Source organism: Capsella rubella, unplaced genomic scaffold (genome assembly GCF_000375325.1).
Source record: "Capsella rubella cultivar Monte Gargano unplaced genomic scaffold, Caprub1_0 scaffold_1, whole genome shotgun sequence".
In the NCBI taxonomy this organism is placed as follows: domain Eukaryota; kingdom Viridiplantae; phylum Streptophyta; class Magnoliopsida; order Brassicales; family Brassicaceae; genus Capsella; species Capsella rubella.
Window position 1 is genome coordinate 1,759,345 of NW_006238923.1, and position 17,724 is coordinate 1,777,068.

General features: G+C 39.7%; 5 protein-coding genes across 9 annotated transcripts; 1 reads left to right on the forward strand and 4 right to left on the reverse strand.

Moving 5' to 3' along the window:
- Positions 1-9: 9 nt before the first annotated feature.
- On the forward strand, positions 10-5,199 carry LOC17899702 (type I inositol polyphosphate 5-phosphatase 13). Of its 5 annotated transcripts, none has more exons than XR_002835376.1 (11): positions 10-1,091; positions 1,194-1,446; positions 1,552-2,359; positions 2,550-2,674; positions 2,788-2,872; positions 3,037-3,345; positions 3,451-3,718; positions 3,864-3,987; positions 4,086-4,446; positions 4,527-4,969; positions 5,181-5,199. XR_002835376.1 is itself a non-coding variant. In XM_006306559.2 (11 exons), exons 1-11 carry the CDS (start codon positions 263-265, stop codon positions 4,887-4,889), a joined length of 3,423 nt encoding a protein of 1,140 aa, XP_006306621.1. In that variant the 5' UTR covers positions 10-262; the 3' UTR covers positions 4,890-5,164. The 5 variants fall into 5 exon arrangements, 2 of the variants coding, with proteins under 2 accessions (XP_006306621.1, XP_023645039.1); XR_002835375.1 differs by having other exon boundaries at positions 5,110-5,185; XR_002835374.1 differs by lacking the exon at positions 5,181-5,199 and adding an exon at positions 5,057-5,164.
- On the reverse strand, positions 4,968-7,474 carry LOC17896847 (ankyrin repeat-containing protein At5g02620). Its single transcript, XM_006306939.2, has 3 exons — positions 6,634-7,474; positions 6,124-6,533; positions 4,968-6,046 (listed from the first exon to the last, which is right to left on the reverse strand). The coding sequence occupies exons 1-3, from the start codon at positions 7,232-7,234 to the stop codon at positions 5,177-5,179; spliced, it is 1,881 nt and encodes a 626-aa protein (XP_006307001.1). The 5' UTR covers positions 7,235-7,474; the 3' UTR covers positions 4,968-5,176.
- A 599-nt stretch (positions 7,475-8,073) lies between these two features.
- Positions 8,074-10,042, reverse strand: LOC17900893 (polygalacturonase). The gene is made up of 4 exons (XM_006304439.1): positions 9,605-10,042; positions 8,791-9,080; positions 8,413-8,641; positions 8,074-8,301 (listed from the first exon to the last, which is right to left on the reverse strand). The coding sequence occupies exons 1-4, from the start codon at positions 10,040-10,042 to the stop codon at positions 8,074-8,076; spliced, it is 1,185 nt and encodes a 394-aa protein (XP_006304501.1).
- A 1,473-nt stretch (positions 10,043-11,515) lies between these two features.
- Positions 11,516-13,387, reverse strand: LOC17897502 (polygalacturonase). The gene is made up of 4 exons (XM_006306371.2): positions 12,947-13,387; positions 12,363-12,652; positions 11,964-12,192; positions 11,516-11,846 (listed from the first exon to the last, which is right to left on the reverse strand). Exons 1-4 carry the CDS (start codon positions 13,385-13,387, stop codon positions 11,619-11,621), a joined length of 1,188 nt encoding a protein of 395 aa, XP_006306433.1. The 3' UTR covers positions 11,516-11,618.
- A 779-nt stretch (positions 13,388-14,166) lies between these two features.
- LOC17900288 (pentatricopeptide repeat-containing protein At1g05670, mitochondrial) lies at positions 14,167-17,502 on the reverse strand. Its single transcript, XM_006303854.2, is given in 3 exon segments — positions 14,167-14,379; positions 14,562-17,223; positions 17,226-17,502. Coding segments are annotated over 2 exon segments (2,223 nt in total). The 5' UTR covers positions 17,248-17,502; the 3' UTR covers positions 14,167-14,379; positions 14,562-15,022.
- Positions 17,503-17,724: the final 222 nt, after the last annotated feature.

Consider the following 17,724-nt stretch of genomic DNA (forward strand, 5'->3'; position numbering starts at 1 on the left):
TTTTTTCGTTTTGAGAAGCTCTCTCACAAGAAGAAGAAAGAAGAAGAAGAGGAAAACCGAAACTCATGAAATTAAGAAAGACCAAGACTTTCGGTTCCGTACACTTGTCTTCGTCATGTATCTCTCTCCTTCTCCTTCTTCTTCTCTTTTGCTTTCTCTCTCCCACCACCACGACGTGCTCTCCTCTCATTCTCCTTTCTCCTGACTTCTCCTCTCACTTTCTCTTCGCCATTCGTTCCTCCTATCCCTTTCATCATCATCCATGGATTCACCGCTGATCATCGAAGACGAAGACGAAGAGGCACTGTCCACGCTCGTCCGTGTTCCGCCGCATCGTAAGACGCATTCTTACAGCTTACAGTTCGACGAAAAGCCTCACCATCAGATCCGCAAACACAGCCTCGACGAGGTTCCTAGATCCGCCACATTAGGATCCGACGCCGTTTATTTCGACTCCTCCGACGACGAGTTCTCTACCAATGGTAACCTCGTTATAGGAGAAAACGCCGGTGATGGAAGCGGCGGAGGAGCTGAGGATTACGTCATCGTTAATCCTCCTCCTAATGTTGGTGTCGGGGAAGACGATACCGAGCCTTTGCCGGAATTCATCGGCGCCGGAGGAGGTTCCGGGATATTTAAGGTTCCGGTGCGTGCGGCGGTTCATCCCGGAAGACCACCCTGTCTTGAGCTGAGGCCACATCCGTTGAGGGAGACGCAGACTGGGAAATTCTTGAGGAACATTGCCTGTACGGAGACGCAGCTTTGGGCTGGCCAAGAGGATGGTGTGAGGTTTTGGAATTTGGAAGATGCGTATGAGGCAGGGTGTGGGGTTGGCGGCCAGGTACGGCGAGGGGATGAGGATACAGCGCCGTTTCATGAGTCTGTTACTACTTCTCCCACTTTGTGTTTGGTGGCTGACCAGAGCAACAAGCTTTTGTGGAGTGGTCATAAGGATGGCAAAATCAGGGCTTGGAAGATGATGGATCAGAGTTCTGCTTCTGATGATGATGATGATTCGAATCCTTTCAAGGAACGAATCTCGTGGCAAGCTCATCGTGGTCCCGTGAATTCCATTGTCATTAGCTCTTATGGTTAGTTACTTCTGATTCAGTCTATGATTTTGACTTTTGAGGATTGATTGATCTGAAAAGTATGTTTGATCATCTTTGCGTATGCTTGTCGTTATGATGTAGGTGATATGTGGTCATGTTCTGAAGGAGGTGTGATTAAATTATGGCCTTGGGATTCGTTAGAGAAATCTCTTCTGCTTAAACCGGAAGAGAAACACATGGCTGCGTTATTAGTGGAGAGGTCTGCTATTGACCTCAGGAGCCAAGTTACTGTCAATGGGACATGTAGCATATCTTCCTCAGAGGTCAAGTTTTTGTTAGCCGATTCAGTAAGAGCTAAAGTGTGGGCTGTGCAGTCGCTCTCATTCTCAATCTGGTAGGCTTTTTTTTTTTTTTTTTTTTTTTCTGGCAATGTACATTGGTAGAAGGACTGTTTCATTCATTGGGTTTGTTTATCATTGTAAGATGTATGTGTGCTCAGGGATGCTCGGAGTAAAGATCTTCTGAAAGTTTTAAGTGTTGAGGGGCAAGTTGAGAATCGTGTGGACATGCCACCTATACAAGATCAACAAGTTGATGATGAGATGAAACTGAAATTCTTCTCTGGTTCAAAAAGGGAAAAACCACAGGGCTTTCTGCAGCGATCACGTAATGCCATAATGGGAGCTGCAGGAGCGGTTCGCCGAGTCGCCACTAGAAGTGCAGGAGCATTTTCGGAAGATACTAGGAAAACAGAAGCTATTGTGTTAGCTGTAGATGGAACAATTTGGACTGGAAGCATAAGTGGACTAATTGTTCAGTGGGATGGAAATGGAAACCGCTTGCGGGATGTTAATCACCATCACCGGCCTGTTTTGTGCTTTTGTACTTTTGGTGATCGAATATATGTGGGTTATGCAAGTGGCTACATCCAGGTCTTGGATTCTGATGGAAAGCTAATTTCAAGCTGGGTTTCACACAATGAACCTGTGATAAAGCTAGCAGCAGGTGGTGGTTTCATTTTCAGTCTGGCAACTCATGGTGGGGTACGAGGATGGTATGTGACATCTCCAGGACCCCTGGACAACATAATCCGAACGGAATTGTCTCAGAAAGAAAGTTCATATGCCAGAAAAGACAATGTTAGAATTTTAATTGGTACCTGGAATGTTGGCCAAGGACGGGCTTCACACGATGCACTTATGTCCTGGCTGGGCTCTGTCACTTCAGATGTAGGCATTGTCGCTGTTGGGTTGCAAGAGGTGGAGATGGGGGCAGGTTTCCTTGCCATGTCTGCTGCTAAGGAAACGGTAACTCCTTTATTACAAATTTGATTTTGTTTGAACTAAAACTTTGACGTCAGGGATGAAATCCAGTAAAGCATCTGATTATTGAGAGAAAAGCATTCACTTGCATGTTTAGAACATTTTATTTCAATATATATGCTGTCATGCTGTCATCTACATATTTGGTTTCACCATATTTGGATTGCATGTGTAGGTTGGACTTGAAGGAAGTGCTGTGGGGCAGTGGTGGATTGATGCAATTGGAAAAGCACTTGATGAGAAGAATACTTTCGAGCGTATGGGCTCAAGGCAGTTGGCAGGACTACTGATATCTCTTTGGTAAGTGAAAGTTCTTATGACATGTTGTTTATCTTCCGTGATTAACCCACTTAGTCTGTTCACTTGTTGTTTTCTCTTATTAAACTCATTGTGTGTTGTAATTGACTACTTAGGGCGAGGAAGGAGATTAGAACACATGTTGGAGATCTTGATGTTGCAGCAGTTCCATGTGGTTTTGGCCGTGCCATTGGCAACAAGGTATGTCTTAGTTCACCTCCACTTCATTTTGCCGCAATGTGTAGCTTCTCTTCTGTCTTGCTAACTTTTAGATGAGGATGCGTTTGTAAATGTTATATTCAAATTTGTTCCTCTTTGTGGAACTCGTTCTATTTACAAACATCAATTGCATACTTGTCAAACAGGGAGGTGTAGGTCTGAGAATCAGAGTTTATGACCGAATTATGTGCTTTGTGAATTGCCACTTGGCTGCACATTTGGAAGCAGTTAATCGCAGAAACGCAGATTTCAATCACATTTTTCGATTGATGGTGTTTTCACGGGGACAAAATCTAAATAACACTGCAGCTGGTATGGTGCCGTACCTGTTTTTGTCTTGCTCACTTGGCTTTTTCATATATTTATTTTGGCTACTTTATTCTTCTGGTTTGCCATGGGCCCTCTCTCTTGCAGCTTGTGTGTCAACAGCAGCTTATACAACAAAGAGTAACACTGTATGTTCTTATCATATTACTACTTCTAAACTTAAATTATATCTTTGCTTCAACATATCCGTCCCAAGATTATGCTGTTTGCTCATGTGTTTCTCTGTTTCCCAGATTCCAAGCACCGGCTCCGAAGAAATTAAGTCTGATCTAGCAGCAGCAGACATGGTCACATTTTTTGGTGATTTTAACTATAGGCTGTTTGGTATAACCTATGATGAAGCAAGGGACTTCATTTCACAGCGATCCTTCGATTGGCTCAGAGAAAGAGACCAACTTAGAGCAGAGATGAAAGTTGGAAAAGTCTTCCAAGGAATGCGTGAAGCATTAATCACTTTCCCTCCCACGTACAAATTCGATAGGAATCGCTCAGGCTTAGGAGGTAATAATGGATTTGAAATAAAGATGTTAACATATGAATTTGAGAAAAATTGAAACAGTTTTACTTTACTTCCTGCAACTTTTCCCAGTTTTATTCACTTTGGTTCCATAAAAACTTAAAACTTTCTGTGCTGTGTACTCTCCAGGTTATGATTCAGGTGAGAAAAAGCGAATTCCTGCGTGGTGTGACAGAGTTATATATAGAGATACTCAATCTAGCCCATTCTCAGAGAGCAATTTGCAATGCCCTGTAGTTTCATCGGTTATAATGTATGTATCATGACTACCCTTGTGATGTTTCTAGCTTTTTCTTGTCTCTTCAATTTTCTTTTGCACATTCTAACATTCCCACCTGCCTGTTTCAACAGGTATGAAGCGTGCATGGATGTTATTGAGAGCGATCACAAACCCGTGCGCTGCAAATTTCATGCGACTATAGCTCACGTTGATAAATCTGTGCGGAGACAGGAGCTAGGGAAAATAATAAGGTCTAATGAGAAGATACAATCCATTTTTGAAGATCTAAGATTGGTTCCAGAAATTACTGTGAGCACCAACAATATTGTTCTTCAAAGTCAGGACACAGTCATCCTAACAATCACAAACAATTCAACCACGAGCAAAGCCATTTTTAACATTCTATGCGCCGGTCAGGCTATAGTTAAGGATGACGGAGAAGATTCTGATTATAATCCACGAGGCTCCTTTGGTCTACCACGCTGGCTTGAGGTATTATATCTCTTTCAACGCCGAATGAAATTTATGTAGTATTCAAGATTTAATGATTTGCAAGAACTTGTTTCTTTTAGGTTTCGCCTGCGGCTGGGATAATAAATCCTGAAGGTTCTGTGGACGTGAAAGTTCATCACGAAGATTTTCACTCATTGGAGGAATATGTTGATGGCATCCCACAGAATTGGTGGTGCGAAGATACTCGAGATAAAGAAGCAATCCTGATGGTGAACATTCGAGGAAGCTGTTCAACTACATTGACTAGCCACTCTATCAAAGTCCGGCACTGCTTCTCAGCCAGAGTATGCCTCATTGAAGACAAACCCACGAACCTAACAAAAAACTTAGGCGGTTCACGTCGCTATCCAACAGATATTACCCGTAATGGAAGTACTAGACCAAGAACTGAAGACTCGGTTAGACGAGGTAAAAGCCGGTGATGAGCACTTGTTACATTGACAGTTTTAACTAGATCTTAGAGCAGAAGAACAACAAGTTCATCATAAAACAAATGCATCAGGTGAAGAATCAGTTTTATTCATTCTTTGTTTCTGTAGAAAATTCCTTGTGTCAACAAATTGTAGAATTCTTTGAGACTGTTCCCCAGGTAGTACGTATTCGAATTTTGTATCTCCTCACTTGTATCAAAATGGTTTACAGGTACGTGATCCTTGTATACATTTGTTACTCTTTACATTAAACTGCCGGTTCTGAAGAGTTTTTAGTCTCAGAGTGCATACATTCTCTTGTTGAATTCGCTATTGAGAATCTCCGACTCTGAAGGCATATGAGACAGTGAGAAAGATTTCGATTTGCTTCTCTCTTTCCTTAAGCTTTTCAGTTTACATTCCTCAATCCTATGCATGACCACACAGTAACACATTGCACCTATTGTGGTTAGCATAATCGTCCCGCCTATAACCGTTGCACAAATGGCCAGCCAAATGTCCTCCTCACCCACAACGATAAAAGAAAGAGAAACAAAGGCAATGGATATGAACAAACAAGCCAACCACATGAGCTTGTTGATCACAAACACAAGCTTCTTCTTTGCCTTCTGCTCAATCACCACAACCGAAGTCTGCACCACAACAACAGCCAAGGATATGAACAGCGCCAAGCTGTCGAATATGAAGAAGACTAAAAACGGGCCTTTGTTGGCTATGCGGGCTTCTCCTAACGATAACGGACCCTTTGTTCTTTCTTCTTCATATTGCCCAGGTATGGTGAAGATTGCTGCAAATGCAACTGTTGCAATTAGAACAGCCACAACGGTTGCTGAGTTTATGGCATTGTTCAAACCGTTTATGTGAAGCTTCTTTAGTTTTTTTGCGATTCTCTGAACCCTAACACCCGTTTGGCGAGACTGTTGAAGCTGAGACTGTACCTCGTGTTTAATGTCGCTGACTGTTTGCTTAAGTTGTTTAGCTGGGTTTTGAGGCTTCCCAAGATCTTTAGCTGTTGCAGCTCCTGCTTCCTTCAGAACCAACACTAGCTCTGAGTTTCCAATCTTTTCAGCTATATCAAGTGCGGTATCTCCAGCCTTGTTCATAGCATTGAGGTTAATTCCATCAAATGATACCAAACATCGAACTATCTGCAAGAAAAGACAATAAGCAGTTATTAGTATTCATATAGACTTTGAAACTTGGGGGAAAGCAATGATAATGATACCTTAGTACGGCCTTTGTTTGTGGCAACGTGCAATGGCAAATTCCCTTTATTATTCTCAACACTCAAAACTGCAGGGTCAGGTTTCACCAACTCAAGGACAATCCCTTCATTTTGACCTTTGACAGCCATGTGAAGTGCTGTTTGTCCCTTTTTATCGGTTCTAAATCCGATACTTGCATCACTACCTATCAAAGACTTAACAACTTCTCTGTGCCCCATCCGCGCTGCAGAATGAAGTGCGGTTTTACCATTGTTCTTAGCTATCTTAGCTAAATGAGGATTCGTCTTCAAAAGAAGATCCACCACATCAACGTGTCCTTGTGTAGCAGCCGTGTGCAATGCAGTTGTACACGATGAATCCGTCGTCATAGCCAGATTCGGAAATGTCTCCAACAGCTTCTTCAACGCCTCTGCAAAAGACAGTGCACATTCAAAGATTCATGTCAAAGAAAGTGTACAATACAACAAGTTCTTGAGCTATTATCAGACATCCAAAGTTTCTTCTTTTACCAAGATGGCCTTGTTTTGCTGCGACATGGAAAGGATCAAAACCGTTTCTTGCTGCAATTGATGCGGTATCAAGGTCCATATGTTTCAACATCTCTTCAACAACTAAGGAATACCCGTTTTCTGCTGCAGTGTACAGAGGAGTCTCTCCTTCTAGATTCTGCTTTGACAACAACTCCTTCAACTCTAGGGTACTGTTACAACCTCGAATCAGTTCCATAACCTTTCCCAAATTCCCCGTTCGAGCGGCAATGTGAAGAGGGAAATCACCTCTTTTACCAGGTGACTCATTCTTCTTCTTCCTCTCCCCACCACCATTCATGAAACTTAACTGTCTCTCCATTACTATCCGGAAGCTTTTCTGCTTCTCAACGAAGCCACGGAAGCTCCTCTGCCTCTCCATTGCCTTGTCTTGTTTCTCCATCGCTCTCCCTTTGATCCCATGCTTCTCTACATTCCCAGCTTGGAAACTAACTTGCTTCTCCAAAGGTCTTCCCTTTCTCGCTTGGTTCTCTCCCCCAACGCATCTGAGACCCTGCTGTTCCTCCATGGAACTACCTCGAAAACTCTCTTGCTTCTCCATTACAGGAGTCAAAGAATTCATCTCCGTCCAACCTCAGATTCGTACTACTAAGAAAGTATCCAAATCAAATTACACAAAGATATTGAAGAACAGTTTTTCCCCCAAATCTAAAGATCCCAACTTTGGTTGGATCTTCTCCAGCAAACCTCTTATATCGTTATAAAACAAAAGAGCTGGGAAAATGAATAACCCAGATTTCTTCTACAGATTCACAAGGATGTGACAAGAGAAGACAAAAAGGCTGGAGCTGATTTAAGTAAAGTGAAGTAGTAAAAGGTTTGATTTATGGAAAAGGGTTTGTAAATCTCAAGGCTTTTTGTACGCACACATGACACATGTTAGATTCTTTTAGTCGTAAAAGCCGTTGACGGAGATGCAAAGAGAGAGAGTGACTGAAGTGACAGCATCTTCAGCTGTTCAACTATTTAGCAGCCATCCCTTTCTTTATCAAATTACTTTAATTTTCCATATTTTATTAAATTCATTCTTATTTACTTTCTCATTTTACATCCAACATCACATCTAATTAAATTAGCTTATATTTCTCACGTTTCTTCTAGATTTGTCTTTTGTATTTTTGCTTGTACAGATCTAGCTATGTGCTGGATATATATAATACAAACACAAGCATAAAGCAATTGTGATGATCGAGTAGAACTCTTCAACTTTGTTAGTTATTGAAATTGATTTTATTAATAAAAAAAACAATGTTATATATTTGTACGTTACAGAAATTGGTGATCATATATATAGGTTGTTACAGAAAACTATTTTGAAAAATCAGTTTTCTAATAACATTTGACCGTTTCATCTTATCATACACAAAATAAATTTACACCAAGAAATATTTGATATATATATCATCGGTTTAGACAACTAGTAGGTTGAATAACGCCGAGGTTTTTCCCGACAGCATTGAAACAGTAGGAAGTAGCAGGAGTTCCTTTGTTGTAAGTAAGCTTAATGTCTTGTAATGTGATTCCTGTACATGGATTGCTCTTGCTGCACGCCAGCTTCATCGCTTGCTGCGTCGCCGACGTTCCTTGTATGTTCTTATACGTCACTTGGCTTATCTTCACCCCCGAATGCTATAATACATACATATAACATTAATCTTTAATTATTTAGACGACTAACTAAGTCGATATAACATATTAGTTTGGTTTAATCAAATATATAAATATGATATGGATATATACCTCAGTAGGGCAACCTAGGTTGGAGGGACAATAGTTTTGGTCGATTATGATAGGGTTTTGGACGTTCTTCATAATTAGGTTTTGGAAGAAGACGTTCCTAACGAATCCGGTACTCGGCCTCGCCCATGACTTTATCCTCACGCCGTTTTGTGTTCCGGTGAATACGGAACTCGATAGTGTCACGTTCTCTACTCCGTCTTCGTTTAACTGCTTCGCTAAGCTCCCAATGCTGCGATTCATTACATAATCATGTTAGTTTATGATCAATGAGTCATGAGTGCATTGCTTAATTTTTATATTAAGTTGGAAATTTATCATTCCTCAAATTAAATTGATAATACATAAAGCATTCTAAGAAATAAGACGGTGTGTGTATACCTAACCCCGTGACCTGGGCCACAAGCAAGTTTGGAAATGAGGAAGTTGCGGGTGCCAGGACCGATAGCAACACAATCGTCTCCGGTCTGAACGGTGCTTCCGGTTAACGTGATTCCAGTGGAGAATTGAACGGTGAAGCCGTCGGTGTTTGGGCTGTTTCCGGGAGCCACTAATCTGATGTTACGGACGGCCACATTGGTGCAACCGTTGAGGGTCATATGGCTGACCTGGCTGTTCATCGATTTCACTCCACTTATAACCACGTCTTTTGCCGAGTTGAACGATATTGACTACAGAAATGCATCAAAGATTTTATGAGATTGGTTTGTTGGCCGTTAGTTATTTTTGTACAAGTATATATATGAGGTAATTTAATAAAGCTCTGTAACTAACAAACAAAAAAAAAAGTTTAATAAAGTTTGATGCATATTAAATTAAAAGCAAGAATTATTGTAATCCGTAGTGACATAGATTAATAAATAAGACTATAACAATTTCATTTTATTTAGACCAAAGAGTCCATTCCCTAGTCCAAAAATCGATCGTTATTATACAACTTACTATTGTATATATATCGTTCATATATACTTAATTATCAAAAAAAAATTCCTAAAGTTGGCGTGTATGTACATATTGCAAAATAAATGTGCAACTTATCAACTTCATGTCCTTAGATCGTAAGTTAATAATTGGAAGATGGATTCTTCTTGACTTTTAGTAGTCAATAATGATTAAAGCTAAATATTATTGCTCTCTTGCATTATGGTGCTTGCGCTTATGTATAAAACAAAAGATAGAGGAGAAGCATATGTACCCTAACACCGGGAGGACAACTCTGACCAGATTTCCGGCAAGACCAGAACCCATCACCTCGAGCGTCGAAAGTTCCACCGACCAGTGAGAATCTGTTAACCTTGTTGAAGAGAATCCAGTAGCCGGAACTGCCAAAGGACCTGTAATCTGTGGGAGCAACGACTGTTCCGGTCACTTGAAACTTGAGTTTGCTCTTGCATGGCCCTCCAAACGTTATTGGCTTCAATAGAAATGTCCCCGTGGGAACCACCACGGTGGCTGAAGCTACAGAGCCACAAGCCCCTTGCCATGCCTTGAGGAACGCTGCGGTGGAATCGGTGACTCCGTCCGGTTTGGCCCCGAAGGTGACCACGTTGAAAACCATGGAGGCGCTGCTGGAGACATCGATAAAGGTGAGGAGGATGAAGAGAAGTGGTAATGTTATAGCTGATTTTGCCATTTTGTTTATATGCGAGTATGAGTATGAGTATGAGTTTGTGTTTGTGTTTGTGTTTGAATTGATTTGATGCATGGGTATATATATATAGAGAGAACGAGAGAGCAATTAATAATTGGTTCGTTATATATTAGCCGTCTTTGGTACAATTAATAATTGGCTCGCTATTGGGCGTCTATGGTACAATTAAGTACATGTGCTATCTATATGATGATAAGAGGTTGTGAATTTTTTTTATGATAGATAAAAGAGTTTACATTTCCAATCATTATAATTAGGTGCTCACATGGTTGATGGAATAGGATTTTTAGGAGCAACGGTCGTTGTATTAACGATGACATTTTTCCACATTATCAGTTTACCATCTATAATAATAATGGACCATATATATATGTATTATATAAGAGTATTTTATATTCTTGGTTTATCCGTAATATGTAGTTTTTATTTATTGATGAACAAAAATAAATGTACGTGGGAAACTACTTACTCAGCGATTCATTGCTGTATTTAGTTTCTTCCACGAAGGTAGAATGCATCATTACAACCAAAAACATATAAAACAAAAAAACTCGAGCAAAATTTACAATCTTTCGATTCATATATCTGTACGTATAATAATACGCACATCATCACGGAATTAACAACCTAGGTAAATATATTGACCCATATATGCATACGTGATGACATCACCACATATTTATATAACGTGACATGTGATCAACTTGCTGTCGACCCAGAAAAAAAGACATGTGGTAATTAATAAACTAACGCTCATCAAATTATTGAAACCAACCCAATCATATTCGTTAATCATTCTAATTATATCTGACTTACAGAAGAAAGTCAAAATCTATATATGGTTAGCTTAATTAGTTGTTGACATTCTCAATTCAACAACCATTGGCGGTTTAATTAGTATGATCATTCTTGCGCCGCTCTCGTTGAATTCATTTATTCGTGACATTCATCATCTCCATTTGTTTTGTTTATTTATTTATTAATGGAGTGGTTGTTGTGTACACGATGAAAAAGATGTTAAACCGATGATCAGATAGAGAAGGTCGAGACTGTTGAAGGAGGTAATCTCTAGATTTCTAATTGTAAAGAATTCAAACCGATGAGATGAGAGAATTAAGAAAGGTCGGAGCTGATTTCAGTAGTGATTTGGTAGTAATGCTATCGCTGCATCTTAGAAACCTAACATAGTTTGATTTATGGAACATTGGTCTGTATATCTCAAGGCTTTTTTGTTTTTCTCCATATTTTCCAAATATATATAAATGCACAATGTGATTCGGACAGGTCAAAGTCTTCCAATTTCTTAGTTACTGAAAACAGTATGTTATTAATAGAAAATAACTAAATAGTTTGTATGTTACATATTGTGGTGATCCTTGTTACAGAAACAAGAACTTCTGGTATTCTGATCAAACCGGTTGCTTTCATCGTTCAAATTAATCATATAATCGTCACGGCAACAATAACAATGGTTAAAAGATGAAAGCTAAAATCTCCTAATAACATTTTACCGATTCATCTTTCACCGAATAAATTTACACTAATGAGATGTTTAATATTATCGGTTTAGACAACTAGTTGGTTGAATTACACCAAGACTTTTCCCAGCAGCATTGAAACAGTAGGAAGTAGCAGGGGCTCCTTTGCTGTAAGTAAGCTTTATGTCTTGTAATGTGATTCTTGTGCATGGATTGCTCTTGCTGCACACCAGCTTCATCGCTTGCTGTGTCGCCGACGTTCCTTGTATGTTCTTATACGTCACTTGGCTAATCTTCACTCCGGAATGCTAATACATGAACATTAATCTTTAGTTTATTATTAAGATCACCAAGTCGATAAACATGCATATTGGATTTTTAGTCTGCTAATGAAACAAATGATATGGTCATATGGATATATATACCTCAGAAGGGCAACCTTGGTGAGAAGGACAATAGTTTTGGTCTATTATGATAGGGTTTTGGACGTTCTTCATGATTAGGTTTTGGAAGAAGACGTTTCTAACGAATCCGGTGCTAGGCCTCGCCCACGACTTTATCCTCACGCCGTTTTGTGTTCCCGTAAATACAGAACTCGATAGTGTCACGTTCTCTACTCCGTCTTCTTTCAAATCTTTCGCCAAGCTCCCAATACTGCAAGTCATCATCACATATAATCATACATTTATTATATATGGCCAATCTAATTGTATTGCTAATTTCGATTTGGATGTTCATCAGTTAATAGTACTATATAATTATATTCATACTTTTCCATATATATATCATTTTTAAGAAATAAAACGGTGTGTGTGAGTTAATACCTCACCCCGTGACCTGGGCCACAAGCAAGTTTGGTGATGAGGAAGTTGCGGGTACCAGGGCCGATAGCAACACAGTCGTCTCCAGTCTGAACGGTGCTTCCGGTGAATGTGACACCGGTGGAAAATTGAACGTGGAAACCGTCGGTGTTTGGGCTGTTTCCCGGAGCCACTAGTCTGACGTTACGGACGACCACATTGGTGCAACCATTGAGGGTCATATGGGTGACCTGGCTGTTCATGGATTTCACTCCACTAATGATCACGTCTTTTGCCGAGTTGAACGATATTGACTATAATAATATATGCATCAAAAAATTTATAAGTATATGAGTTAGTCAAATAGAATTTGATACATAATAATGAAAAGAAGGAATTATCATAATTCGTAGTGCCATAGACTAGTAAATTAAGATTACAACTATTATTACATTTCGAATAAATAATGAATAATTCACACCCTACATGTTAAAAAATTATTATTATGAATCTTTGATAAAATATTATATTATATAGTTTCTAATTATATTTCGATTAGTAAGTATGCATTTAAATTAAAACTATAGAGACAGAGGAGAGAAGCATACCCTAACACCGGGAGGGCAATTCTGACCAGAATTCCGGCAAGACCAGAAACCATTAGCTCGAGCGTCGAAGGTCCCGCCGACAAGTGACATTTTGCTGACCTTGTTGAAGAGAATCCAGTAACCAGAGTTGCCAAAGGCCCTGTAATCTGCCGGAGCAACGACGGTTCCGGACACTTGAAATGTGATTTTACTCTTGCATGGCCCTCCAAACGTTATTGCCTTCAACAGGAATGTTCCCTTCGGGACCACCACTGTGGCTGAAGCTGCCGAGACACAAGCCCCTTGCCATGCTTTGAGGAATGCTGCGGTGGAATCGGTGACCCCGTCCGGTTTGGCCCCGAAGCTAACTACGTTGAAAGCGTTGGAGGCACTGCTCGATACACTGATGAAGGTGATCAGAAGTGTGAAGAGAAGTGGAAAAGTTATAGTAGGTTTTGTCATTTTAAAAAAATATATGTGGGTTTGAGTTTGTGTTCGAATTGCTTTTGATGCATCAACCATGGGTATATATATATATATAGAGAGAGAGAGTTATTGGAGTCTATGGTACAATTACGTACATGTGCTATACTGCTATCTACATGATAAGAGTTTCTGAATATAACAATTCCAATCATTAGGTGCGTCACATGGTTGATATAGAACTTTTGGGAGCCACGGTCCTTGCATCAACGATATAACATTTTTGCATATTGTGTGGATTTAATTAGCCATCTACGTAAAACGTAAACCGCTTATTAATAAACGTAACGGCCGCCATCATACCGTTAGTTATGAATTGTGAAATAAGTTTTAAAATATAGTAGAAAGTAATAAATGTATGTGAATTGTATTATGAGGACATCACATAATATATATATATCACATGACATGCATGTGATTAACTAGCTGTTGACCCCCAAAAAAGACATGTGATTAACTATAAGCTCACACATTATTGAAACTGACTCAATGATTTCGTTAATCATTCTAAGCAGAATTACAAAAAAAAAAGTCAATATCTCCCGTTTTATATTTTTACGAGTTCACAAATTGGGTTTTCAACAAGTTCATTGAATGCTTAGAAGATTCGGATAATATATGTTTGAAGTAAAAAACTACAATAAAATAAAATAAATTTAGATCAGCAGCAAGTGAATAAATGGAAGTAATAAAAGAAAAGAAAATTCCAATCAATGGCATGTGAGTGGTGGAGACTGGAGAAAGAAGAGGCGGAGCAGTTGACGGAGAAAGAGACGCCGGAGCACTCGGATTATTTAAGCTATATAATGATCACAATGTTACATTGTAACAATTTTTCTAAGTATGACCAAAGATAATAATATATCATATAATACATTTTGCATAATGCTCTGTTTTTTACACGCCATCACGCACCTAAAGAGTATTGTTCTCTGGGTTGGCCTCAAATAGTAGTGTGAACTTCCAAGTCCCTACAATTAAAACGCAAAGATAAACAAACATGTGAGAAGCTTTTGTATGGTCAGAACTTCCAAGTATTGTAAACAATTGCAAACTGGACAGCAAACTGAAGTCAAGCAAGAAAGAACGTTAAGAAGAAGGCACCCTTGAATGTTAATTTCAGTTTCAACGAACATAGTATTATTAATGTTACCTCGAAGAGCACTAACAGAGATTTATAACTTTGAAATCTGGATAGGAAGCTGATGAAAATCGCCAAAATGGAGAAGTTGCACTAGCATCACTTCTCTTTCACCAAATGACAAATCACTAAGAATTAACGTGAACTGCAGAAATCCTCACACATAGGGAAACAAACAAGAACGTTTAGGGAGGAGTTCACAGATATTCTTGTCAAGATGAAGTTGCGTTGGCAGGGAAGAAAAATCCTCATGAAGCCTGCCGGTAGCTGCGCATAGACAGGGTCATCTGCTAACAGATTGATCAAACGCTTATACTCTTGTCTTTCATATGCGGAACCCCTTTAGCCTTTTTCAATCAAAAGAGCTCCTTAACGACATGATGCGTCTAACACCTGGAAAGAGGCATCTTGTTTCCTTCAAAACCACATTCAATCTCACTAAGATCAACTTCTGAGTTCTAACTTACCATCACCTAATTGGCTTCCCTTAGTTCCTCATCCACAAGGTAATTCTCTATTATTTCATCAATAGGATCTACAGTTGTATCTGGCCTCCTGCCCTTGTATCTTGTATCACTGAAAAAGTCGAGAATTTCTTTATTAGCAGCTAACCCTTCTCTTCTCATTTGGTCAAAAACTTCTCTCGCCTCCACAAATTTCTTTCTCTTGAATAATCCTTTAATGAGAGCGGTGTATGTGCTGACGGAGGCACTAAATCCCTTCTCGTTCATTTCTTGAAATAAAAACCATGCTTCCTTCATGTTCCTAGCCTTGCAATGCCCTTTGACTAAATTCTCATACGTCTTACCATCAGGCCCTACCTCCCGAGAAAACATGCCTCTATAAATTGCTGTCGCTGCCTTCAGGTTATTTCTAATGCAATATTGCTTCATGAGAGAATTATATGTGGTTGCATTAGGCGCTATACCTTTTTCCAACATCCAATTTAGAAGCTTCTCGCCATCTTCTAACATCCCATGCAAACAAAAGCCATTCATTAGGACGTTGAATGTGACAATAGTCGGTTGAAGCCCTTTACCGAGCATCTCCTTCAAAATCTCTTGAGCCTTATCCATCTCTCCAGCTTTACAGTAGGCATCCATTAAGGTTGTATAAGTTACAGTGTCTGCATTAAGTCCCGCAGCTTCAAATTCTCCAACAAGTTTAACTGCCTCCTCAATATCACCTGACTTACATAGACCATTGACAATGGAATTGTAAGTAAATATATTTGGCTGAAGACCTATTTTCCACATTTCATGGAGAAGCTCATTCGCTGAATCTAAGTCCCCTTCCTTACAAAGCCCATCAATTAATGTGGTGTATGTAACAACATTTGGGGAGCACCCAGCCTGAATCATGTGATTGTGGACACTAAAAGCATCTTTTATCTGCCCAGCTTTGCAGTATCCATTTATAAGTTCAGTAAAAGTAATGCTATCCGGTTCTAAGCCCCTGCAAAGCATTTCATGGAATAGTTTACCAGCCTCCACCATGTCGCTCATATGACAAAACCCTGATATAATAGCAGTATATGTCAAAACATCTGGTCTAATATCCAGAGAGTGCATCTCATAAAAAAACTTTGACGCAGCCCGAATATTCCCTTGCTTGCAGAAACCATTAATAAGAGTTGTGTACACTACTGTGTCAGGAAGTATGCCCTGCTCTATCATCTCACGAAAAGCCTCCTCTGCTTCGGCTAGCTTACAAAGCCTGCAGAGCAAATCAATTATGCTACCATAAGTATAAGAATTTGGCTTCAGCCCTTTGTGCTTCATTTCTTCAATGAGCTTCCAAACCTTGTCAAGTTCCCCAAATCTACAATATCCACTTATCACTGTGCTGTAACTGATTACATCAGGGGTGTAGCCCTTCAGCTCCATAAGCAGGAGTAGATGGTGGGCTTCATTTATCCTCCCGAGTTGACAAATACAATGAATAACAATGTTATAAGAAGAAACATTCCAACAAACACCCACTTCCGGAAATTCCCTGAATACTATGATTGCTGTTGCAGTATTACTGCAGTCTTTGGAAAGACGACCAAGGTATACATTGCAAGAATCAACAGAGAGAACCAATCCGTAATTCAACATCTTCTCAAAGACTTTTCTCGCTTCACGGAGCATTCCAAATTCAACTAGTACTTGGAAGAAAACATCAAATACTCGAGGATCCGAACCCCAGTCCTTGTAGGTGTATAATAGAAGATCAAAAAAATGTACAAAGGAATCAGTAACATTCAACTTTGGTCTCTCCCAAAAACTCCTAATGAGAGACTGAGCTACTTTTAGATCCCTTGATGCCACAGCCAAATGAATGACAATGCAAAGGGATTCAAGGTTGGAGTCTCTACGGGAACGAGCCCAATCAAAGAAATCAAGAACCAACTTGTAATCAGTCTTAATCTTCATCAGAACCCAAATCAAATGATCAGTCTTGAACTTGCATTCATAAGGCTTCAAACTCCGCCTCAGAGGCTCAGCCCGACGCAGCTTAATCACATTGGTGATTTGGTGTACCAATTCAGTGTCTCTTACTGAAGCTTTCTTTGGTGAATAATCAGGAAAAGGTCTTGTATCGGTTAAAGTCGAGAAACTGAGTCCACGAGGCCGAAGTGAAAAGAGCTGAATAAAATTTCTGAAGCCAGAAATAGTACCTCTATTCATCACAGGCCTATGAAAGGCTGCTTCATCGCTCCATAACAAACACCAAAAGCTCGCCGCGAACTAAGCAGTAGCTAGTCAAATCCTGAGGAGAACAATCATTCGCTCGATTCGAAAAAACCCTAAAATCGCTGCGCGGAAACTTGACCCCCCAAAGAGGGTGAATGGGTATTAAAGAGTGTTAGTGATACGAATTGCAACGAGAAATATCAGAACTTTGCCACTCCCACCCAGAAGAAAGATACGAACTTTTTTTCTCTCTCTCTCTCCAGTGAAATTTAGAAGGGCACGGTGTGCAATTGAAGACGATGATCGATTTTGGGAAACGGTCATTTTAATGAACAAAACGGCGCGTTTTGTAAACTAAACCTCTTAAAGCCCATTAAAAAGAGCAGTTAGGCCCATATGAACAACTTGTGTAATTTCCTAGCAAAACATGGGCTTTTGCTTCATTAAAAGATGCTCTTTGTATTAGCCCAAGTGATGGTGAACCTATTTGAATATTT